This window comes from Echinococcus granulosus (genome assembly GCF_000524195.1).
Source record: "Echinococcus granulosus chromosome Unknown EG_S00200, whole genome shotgun sequence".
Classification (NCBI taxonomy): Eukaryota; Metazoa; Platyhelminthes; class Cestoda; order Cyclophyllidea; family Taeniidae; genus Echinococcus; species Echinococcus granulosus.
In genome coordinates, this window is record NW_020170580.1 from 41,282 (window position 1) to 51,163 (window position 9,882).

Here is a 9,882-nt window from a genome sequence, read left to right on the forward strand (position 1 = left end):
AGCTGTGGGAAAGAAAACTGGTTTAAATTAATCTTTGGATGCCTTGTTTTGTCACATAATCAAATCTGCAGACCAACAACGTCCCAAAAGAATTCTTTCTTCCATGGCTTTGGGCGAAATAAAAGGCAGTAGAACTTATTGTCAGCTTAGCAAATCTATTCGATGCCCGTCTCACAGGCGAATGCAAAGCCACAGCTAATAAACGATCTCAATTCTCTCCTTTCACATTCATCCGTAAATTCTACAGATTTAGGCGCCGCTTCTACAGCATTATATGTAGCAGACAATAAAAATACCAGTCTTCTTGCAGCATATGGTGAATTCCAGAGTTGGACATACTAATGCGCGGATGTGGCTTAAGCAGTGATTACTTTGCGAATGTCAGGGTAAAATCTAAAAGTAGCATAAAAAGTGCCTCGGCAAAATGGTTCTGCCTTTGATATGATGTAGGTAGAAGAAAACTTGGAGTTGAACGTCTTTTCATGGTGAATGTCAAGAAGAGACTTCTTCTCTACACCGCTGCGGCTGAGGTGGAATGCAATTTGGCCGTGCGATCTGTTGAAGTGCAGTCAACAGGAGGTTGTGCATACCAATTCGGAGGTACAGCTTCCGATTACATGCTGCAGTTACCTTGATTTCGAATTCGAACAGTTTAGAAATCATTCAAACATGGTTTTCGGTTGACTGCTTTTTGCACCTCCTCGAATGCTCTAGTGAGGCACTTTACCCACTGTTAATCGTTAGACTTGAAAACCAGGGTGTATCGTCTGGTCTGGTCGTTGTAGTAGGCAATTAACCGGCTTGCTACCTGCCTTTGTATTACGGTCTGTCAGATTCCAGAGACATTCCTTTGAGGCGCGTGTACAGTGGGGAGAATGAGGTAATGCTGTTCTCTACTGCCCGTTGCAAATATTGTGCCCCTGTGTGACCTTTATGGTTTGTTATCCTGTGTTGTGGAGTCTGTACGGCCAGCCAAATTAATCGCTTCATCAAATAACTTGTCTAACACCTCTCCTTCCTTGATCTTATCTCACAAATATGCAAAGTTGTTTTTATTGACAAGCAAGCCCTACATTTCTTCTTCCGCAGGCAAACAGTGGTATAAAAAGCAACGAAATTTGGTGCATATTCTTGCGTAATTTTATGCCTTGCTTTCTCTTTTGTAATTAGGCCTGAATCACTGTTGCCACTACCTTATTACAATGTAGAATTGTGTTAGTCGCCCAAATTCCGAATTTTACTTTGTCCTTAGGCATTTAGTGCACTGCTAGAACCAAAAGAAATCGAAAATAACAGTAAGTTACCATTTGGAGTTTTTCTTTCTTCGCCCACTTGCACCTTTCTATTCTCGTCCCCCAAGGTCCGCTCTGGCACTTGAACTTCAAAGTAAGAGCACAAAATACTGGGTTCTATTTTGATGAGATATTGCCCCAAATACCCCAGTCTCGGTGGTAAATACTGTTTTACGGCAATTCTACCTGGTAACTCGGTTCATTCTTTTCACCTTGGCTTTTCTTACTAGTCCCAATTTTCGTTAAATAAAAATTTCTATGCGAAGTCAGCTACAGTTTCACGATGTCTGCAGCATCAGAACTGTTGCCCACTTTATGTGAATGCTCACATCAATGGAATACTTAGGTAAAATTTGGCCTTCTAGTTAATAAAACGACTTTTGTTCCATTGTTTCCGATGCACGGTCGCCTCCAAGAAGAATGTTTGTTCACCAGGGTGCTTGTTAGCAGCTCATTTCAATATGCCCTGTCATTTTATTGGTGCACTGAGGCCAATGGCTCTCGCACGTAACATTAAAGGCCAATCAGAAGAGGCGGCTTGTTCCTACGTCACGCGCCAAATGATACAATTGGCTGAAGCTTGGTGAAAACTAATCGCGCGTTTTGACGGCAAGCCTTTCGTAGCGTTCGCTCTTGTGTTTTAATACATGCAGATCTGAAATAAATTAAAATACATTAGAGTAGTGACTGTTTAAAATATTGTAAATGCCTTAAAAAAGAAAGTAAACCTTTATCACTAATTCGCTAAGTAAGATTAAACTATGCGTTAGGACTTGTTAATTTAGCCAGAAAAAGGGTGTCAGGAAATTTATGCTAACTAATGAAATTTAAATAACCTTTCGTATAGCACAAAGTCAACTGAAAGGGCATTGTCAGTAGCTATGGTTAACACATTTGGCAAAGCACTTTGCATATTTGTCCTCTGTAAACTCATTTTACCTGTGCCTAGCTTGACTGCTCTTTGATGTGGTAAGCTATTAGTGGTTTTGATGCATATTCTAACGTATTTATTTGATTCAACCATTTTATTCATTTGGCCACCTGATTGATGAACCACGCCTTTTGCGTTGGTAATTTGTGAGAATCTAAACAACTTTTGCAGCCCCCAGAATAAGTGACCCATCACAAAGAACAGTAAGTAACCATTTTTGGCGAAAAAATAAGTGCATTCGCTTAGCAAATCGGATAAACTCCGGGGCACTGCTGCAGTGTTTTTTGCTTTCCTTCTGCCTGGGCATAGTGTTTAATGGTAGGCATACATTCATGTGTTCAGGAAGTTTCTTGCTCTTGCTAAATTTGTCTTTGTGAACGTAGGGATTAGGGCTAATATTTTTGCTCAGAAATATGACTTTTCATTCTGACCTGAAAGGCCATTGGTATACTTGCATTTTGACAGGATGCATGTATACGGCAAAACGCATTCTCATCTTTTTTGAACTAACCAAATTGCGAAGCATCACAGGGCTTGAATCATGTAGCAGGCAAGCCCTTAGACAAAGTTGGAAAGTAAATAAGAAGGGAACTTTAAAGTGGGAAATATTTTTGATCGGGCTAAAGGGAGCCAAAGTAATTAAAATAGTGAGTTTCTTGCCTAGGTCAGCTTCAAGCTAGTAAAATATTTAGGGATTACGTGTCAGTAGGGTGTATCGGTACACTCAGCCACCATATTCAGCGCTTATAGAGCTCAAGAGATGAAGAGGAAGGTAGAAGATACTCGCACAGCAAAGAATTGAAGGGAATTTTACCTCACTTTCGTTGTTATTGTAGAAAGTCGCAATTCATCTTGCCACGTGTGATGTATGGCGCGTTGTTCCACTGTGTGGCATTCAACTACACCCCTCTGGCATACTACTGATGGGCAAGTAGTGACCATGGTCAGTCAGCTATCAGTCAAAAAGACGGACCTAAAAGATGGAAAGTGAGTTAGAATTCCAGCACAATATATGGGCGAAATCCACAGCCTAAGACTAACAGTCAGAAAACCAATGAATGCCAACCCACAACATTTTACAAATGCCCTGCCTACTAGAGAGAGATTTTTCACCATCGGCAACAAAAATTAAACGGCCACTGCGTCAAGCTTCGAGGGATAGATACACCTACTCGCTGTTCAGTGGCGTTTTTCACTTCCTTATATTTCCTTAACATCTTTAATGCACCACCTGGATCACTGACCCATTTTCAGAGGTCTATGCGTCGCGTGAATTATGTGTATTTCTATTTTTAGAATGAACATTCACATGACCACACTGTTGAGCGATATGCTGGTTTTCTCTTCGTATCTGTCATGCTTCCCCCAGATCACGTGATTTACCACCTGTAATGTTTTTATGGCCAAGGTCGCGTCACTTATCCACGCATCGATGCAATGACTCACTTTTTTGCAGCATGGCCACGAGACCACTTTGTGAGCCGGTATATCAAAAGGCACATCGCAAGGCCGGGTAAAAAAGTATCGGCGTCAAGCATCAAGCAATGAATTCGTGTTTTAAGTTAGTAAACTGAATGAAGGCTTGGTTATTCGTGGTAAAGGCGCCGCAATTTTAGTCCCCCACGCATGACAAGTTCTTGAGTAAGGAAAGGTCAATTTCAAGGTGGTATAGATTTCAAAGCACTCCTCTCACAACAGGTAACGTCAAAGCATCCAACGAACATGCAATATGTACTAATTTGACACAAGTTGAATGAGTAGATGGGGGCCTTTTCAACGAAATTGTCGTGTTGCTTTTTAGCGCTTGCTTGAAAAAAGGGATTTCGCGCAGCGACGTAAAAATGGTTTTGCCTGTTATACACTATTCAACAGACTCGACGTAATTCCCAACAAATCATCATGAGATGCACTTAATCGTCATGCTGGGTGAATATGCTTGGTTATCTTTCTCTGCATGGCAATCTTCAGGTATTAATTTGAAATTCATCAGTTTATGGAAGGCAAAAATGGAGCGGTCACAATATTGGGAGATGAGAAGAATTCGGGAGGTATTATTTAGACAAATACCAACTCAACATTGCAATAGGAAAGGGGTAAATGAGGAGTGGCTACAATGTCGTTCATCATACCGAGACACGGTATTTGGATAGACAGTGGCGACAATAGTAGAAGTAAAGGCGTAGGACACCTCTTCAACCACTGCTCCACAGATCAGGAAGAGGCTGTCATGGAATTTGATAAATTCTCAGAAGTCATGCCACCTGGATCGAAGACTTGTTAAGTGAGGTAGTATTTAGAGAAGAATAAACCTAAAACTTAGAGTAAGCAAACGTTTGCATTGCCGTTTTTAAATTACAACCGTTTTTTTCTACGTTGCCTTTTAACAACTAAAAGCTCTTTTCGACGATTTGAATGACACTACATAAAAGAGGCTATTAACTGGTATCAAGCTCCGTTGTTCAAGAGTATTCTTGTCACACTTGATGGTTGAATTAAGTTTGGGTCAAATAGTATATGACACATCAATTACTCTTATCATAACTCATACCACTTCATTATTCTCAAGTCTCACAGTTAAGGAGTTCACAATTTGTGTACATTTTTGACTGCATATCGTTTTGTCTGTCTGTCATGAGACCTCTCTTTGAATTAGGTACAAATAGATGATTGTAACAACGCCTCCACAAATTGCCTGTCATGATGCAGACAGAGCGTGTGGTTCAAAACTTGACCTCCCTTCTAGCATGTGTTGGTGCTGTGTTCTTGCACGAAATCATTCAAGCACAGCAGCGTACTTGCTGACAATGAAGAGAACTAAAATGCCTTATTCATAGATTATGGAATGATCTCCTCACTTCTTACATCCTTCAGTCTGCATTTGGGGGCAAATATGGATCTTGGCATGCTCGCTCATAACGTTTAATGAACTCTAGTAAAATAGAGGGATTAGTAATTTTGAACCATCCATGGACTCTATCTACCACAATTTGAGGAGCCCTGTACAATCTCAGCATCGTCGAAGTCATACTCCCCCTCATCACCTTGCTTGTAGTAGGAGTGCATGACTCACCTCCGTCTCTCCTCGAAGGTTAGAGGCATTGTAGGTGGAAAATCGCATCAAAGGTAGTTATATTGCTTAAATTTGCCTCTTTCGTTTTTGCATTGTATGCACTTTCCTTCCTGAATCTTGGACTGGAGAAAAAGAATTTAATTTGGAGATAAGACCCATTTTGCTAAAATGGTCGGCAGTATCCGTTTTTGAATGCAGTGAGGTGTAGATTGGCTAGGTGAATGCATGCGTGATCCTTGTGTCACGGGACATCACATGCCATTTGAGGGACCGGGCACGCCACGAAACGCTAGACGCTGGTGCACGGAAATGAAATGGTGATGGTGGTGGTGGTGGTGAGTAAAACACAACCACATACGAACAGCGACATCTGAGGGTGGATGAGGTCAGCTCAAGACAGTTTAACTTGCAGAGACAACTATGCAATGTGTATCGACAGGGCTCTGTTGTGTGGTGGGGTAGATTGTAGAAGCTTGGTGGATAATGGTTAAGCACGGGAATGAGTGTAAACAGACTTTGTGCAATAGTGGGTTCCATTTCCGCGTCATGCCTGGTGTGGCGATTGCCCACACTATTCGCACTGTTTTACGTGACAAAATTCTTTTAAACCTCTTTACTAGGAGCGCAGTTCGTCCGTAGTCCCTCGTCATCTGTCATGATAGCCACATTATATTCGGCGTGCATTCAGGGTTATAACGTGCTCCAAATTAACCAATGTTAGCAGAGTGCTAGATCAGAATCTGTGTTACCATTTTCCTCCTGTGGGTGTGCATGTCTGCAACATATCCATTCAAGTTTGAGCTAAATACACACATTGAAATCATTTACTAGAAGGAGAATAGTTTTTTTCATGAGCTGGGCGAAACTGGCAAATCAGGGATTGGCGAACACCAGTATGCCAGTTTTTACTTCCAATCATCGGCAAGAAAAATAATCTGAAATGCATATTATGCTCAAATTATTCCTGATGGTCTATAATACACTTATATATTATCAAAATGAAAGCAATCTAGAGGCATACGAAATATGCTTCAAGGGCCACAAGCAACCTCCTCATCGTAGCCCATAAAGTGAATACCATGAACTAAGGGGTAAAATATTAGCCTCTGGTATGTCTATTCTGAAGGTGACGGGTGCAGTGCAAAGGCCATGTTCTTATCTCAGACTTTGCGAATATTACAGCAACTCGTAGAAATTACCATTTGTTAAGTTGATAATTGCATGGCTTACCTAAGGTTCCCTTAACTAAGTTACTCAAACAAACAAATCAGAAACAAAAGCAAAATTATTACTTCTGTTAAATGCACAGGAAATACAATCACTTAGGTATTATCTTGGTCTGAGCGGGGTCAACGTCACAAACTCCTTCAATTCTTTCAGAGATCACATCGAAACAGGCCCATTTTAACAGTTCAGAACACCTAAGCTTCCACTCATGACTCCCGATGCACCATAATCGCCAATTTGCTCCTACAGCAGCTAGCGGAAGTTCAGAATAGTCACCAAAGCTCTGCAGGAATTGCACAAGACAACCCATTTCGCTAGATGCAGCCATCGTTTCATGTACAATGACAGCAATAACCAGTGTTTGTTGAGGTGGAACATGTTCTGAGGGCTCTTAAATCCTCCGTGGAGAATAGCGAAGGATCCAAAAGACAGATTATGCAATCGCAGCAGTCAAGATCGCCTCGTTTCCCTAAAAATAGAATATTTCTGGTAACATAACTTTTATCACTTTGAGTAGATTCTCTAGGCAAGTGGGCCCATGTGTCCTACCATTACTTGCGGCAACTGTAGACATGTTCATTACAGTGTAGTTGGTATTGCCAACATATGGTGATGCTGAGGGAAGTAGGCATTCGCCAAAGGGCAGCGGATTCTGATTGAAGCATGGTAGAAGATGAAAGCGTATGGAATCGTGGTGCCGGTTCTGCGCTAACGTGGCTAAAAGGCGTTGGCAGGAGTCAGTTTGTGCTACATGATATTGAATGGCTGCAGGAGCATTTTGAAAAGAAGCTGGTGAAGGTTGTGGGAAAAGTAGCTGGCAGAGACGCTTGTCCAACCAGGTCCATTGATTGATGTGCTGGCACAGGCGAGCAGAGAATGGCCCTGTTGAAAGTATGCACCTCCAGCCTGGAATACTCATGAAGATATTTACCAAATGGGAGGTATTGAGGAATTCGCATATCTTTAATCTCAGTTCCGGTGGAAGATTGGTTATTTTACGTGGTGAGCTATTTTGTGCCTAAATTGTTAAGAAAGTGTGCATGCGGTAATGATACAAAATCAGATAAACTGAGTATGATGAAAGGAAAATAAGCGAATACGTAGAGAGGAATGAAGACAAATAAATGCAAGGAAATGAATAGCGACTCCTGGAACCTACCATTGTCGAGAGTTGCCAGCATAGACTGACTGCGTGGCCCAGATGTCGAGGATTAAGTAATTAGCGCCATAAGGGGGAGTTTGATTGACCTCACCGTGTTGTTAACACATTGGTTCACTCCATGTTGCATAGTTTGGATGCTTTGTATTCACGATGCTCGCTTAAATACCCTTTGCCCAAAGGCAAAGAATGCAATACAAAAAGGAGAGGACTTACAATCTCCTATGCATAGCCAACTACGTAAACGGACTGCTAATAATTCCTAAGGTAGTCATTGCATGATAAAAGAGTCACTTTTTCGAAAAACGATGGTTTTTATGCACCAGCAAGGCTGTCTTCAAGTACAGGAAATACTATTCTGTAAAACGTAATATTGTTTTGAGGAGCCGAGTTCACAAGAGGCCTGCTATCAACTGTGGCAAAGTGAACAATTTATGAGTTTGGCAAGCCAGTATGTCAGCCTAACTGCAATACGTCAGAATGAGCGAAACAGTGGAGCCTGCACAGACTGGAGTGGATCAAGTGATTCATTTGGCATGTCGCCTTATCCTTTTACGCATTGCATACAAAATTCGTTCCATGTTTGTGTAATGAGTAGCCTCGTCCTTCAGGCACATACGTCACACTACAGAACAAATGATAGTAGTAGGAAAATGCCTATTTCACTTCATTTTATTACAAGAAAATACCATTAAGCACTTTGTTTCCTCGTCTAGGAATTATGTGACAGTTAAGATCCTTGGGTAAGCTCAAGCATTTTCATAAGCACACTATGCCTTAATGACACAGCAACAACTGATCATGTGAGCTGAGTGACTGTGCTTGATGCAAGAATAAACAGTGGATCCAACTAGTGTTAAAGGCTGAAAAAATCTTTGAAAAGGCCTACATTACACATAAAAGCGCATCAATTTACTTAGTGTGCAAGTGGAGTAAAATAAGATGAAGAACAAGTGGTCGTCTCAACTAATCTCGATCATCATTAAATACATTAGCCCTTTTCCGCATTATTATATCAAACCATGAACTTGGAATAATTCCACTCTGTTCCGCCTTCTGCATATTTAGGATCTCTCGAGAACATAACATGTATAATTTTAAGGTAAGGTTTGCCTTTATTTTATTTCATACCACTTTCTTATTTGCACTTAAGGTCACAAACATTGAGGTCCAATGACCCACACATCTGAGGTGTGGCTGCTCGGTCCACCTCGGTCACGAGCCTCATGCCATCCTCTTTATGACGTGACATTGTCGTGATTCTGATGCTGAGTAATATTTTTAGTCCATAGCTAGATGAATTCGTTTGACTTCGTGAGGATAGACATTTTTACTCGGATAAATGAATAATAAACAGTATGGTTTGAAATATGAAACTAATGGTTTGCACAGCGTTGGAGTAATATTTTAATTTCTTATTTCATAAATCATGCATAAAATTGATGGAAAAGATATCGTGTAGGTGTAATATGTACAATTGTCTGTGCATAGTGGAATATCAGTGGGAGTCCTGCTGGTTTCCTCTTCTGTCATGGTGCTATGGTATTCCAAGTGAAACAGCCCAGTTAATTACATTAAACTCAGTAATCAATTGCTCGCAGAGGTCTTAGTTAACTGCTCCTTTACTAGACCGGCTAAGGCAAAATACCATTTCGAATAGTGCGCTAGCTTTAAATATGTCAAAAGATTGCCAAAATCATCGGCTTAAAAATGGCTTTAAGAATATGGCATTTTCCTGCTCTTATTAACATAGAGAAAGCGTGTGCAACTACTTTCCCCATAACCCCCTGCAAACATTCGCCTCACAATCCCCAGCACCTTCGAAAGTAGTGCTCCGCATGCCAATCAAAACCTTGAGGTGTGATACCCCGATTTGATAGCAATGTGGTCCCCAATACAACGATCATTTTGAGGGGTTAAAGAAGCCCTAAACCAAAGATATCAACGCCACGTGACACATACTTGCATGCATTGCTATGTCATCGCTGTGTCGACCAGCAGTTTGTGTAATTTAAGATAGGCTATAGTGCTCCACATGCTTATAGTAGTCGTACCACACATAAATGAAGACAAAAAATCATTCCGAATTTGCTGAATTGTGCGGACAGATGAGAGAGATGGATTTTGGTCGAACCTTATCCTGGTCCAATGCTCCTCTTGGCATTACGTTATACGATTTTCCTCCTCCACCATTGCTCGACTT

At 41.1% G+C, this 9,882-nt stretch overlaps 1 protein-coding gene across 1 annotated transcript in view; it reads right to left on the reverse strand. All coding sequences in view use genetic code 11, as the record gives it.

Moving 5' to 3' along the window:
• Positions 1-6,547: 6,547 nt before the first annotated feature.
• EGR_10224 (hypothetical protein) overlaps positions 6,548-9,882 on the reverse strand; it is a gene marked incomplete at both ends in the record, with an annotated part of 6,923 nt that continues 3,588 nt past the window's right edge. The window contains one exon of the mRNA XM_024499473.1: positions 6,548-6,587. Coding sequence (XP_024346110.1) covers positions 6,548-6,587 — 40 coding nt within the window. The remainder of the gene's footprint in view (positions 6,588-9,882) is intronic.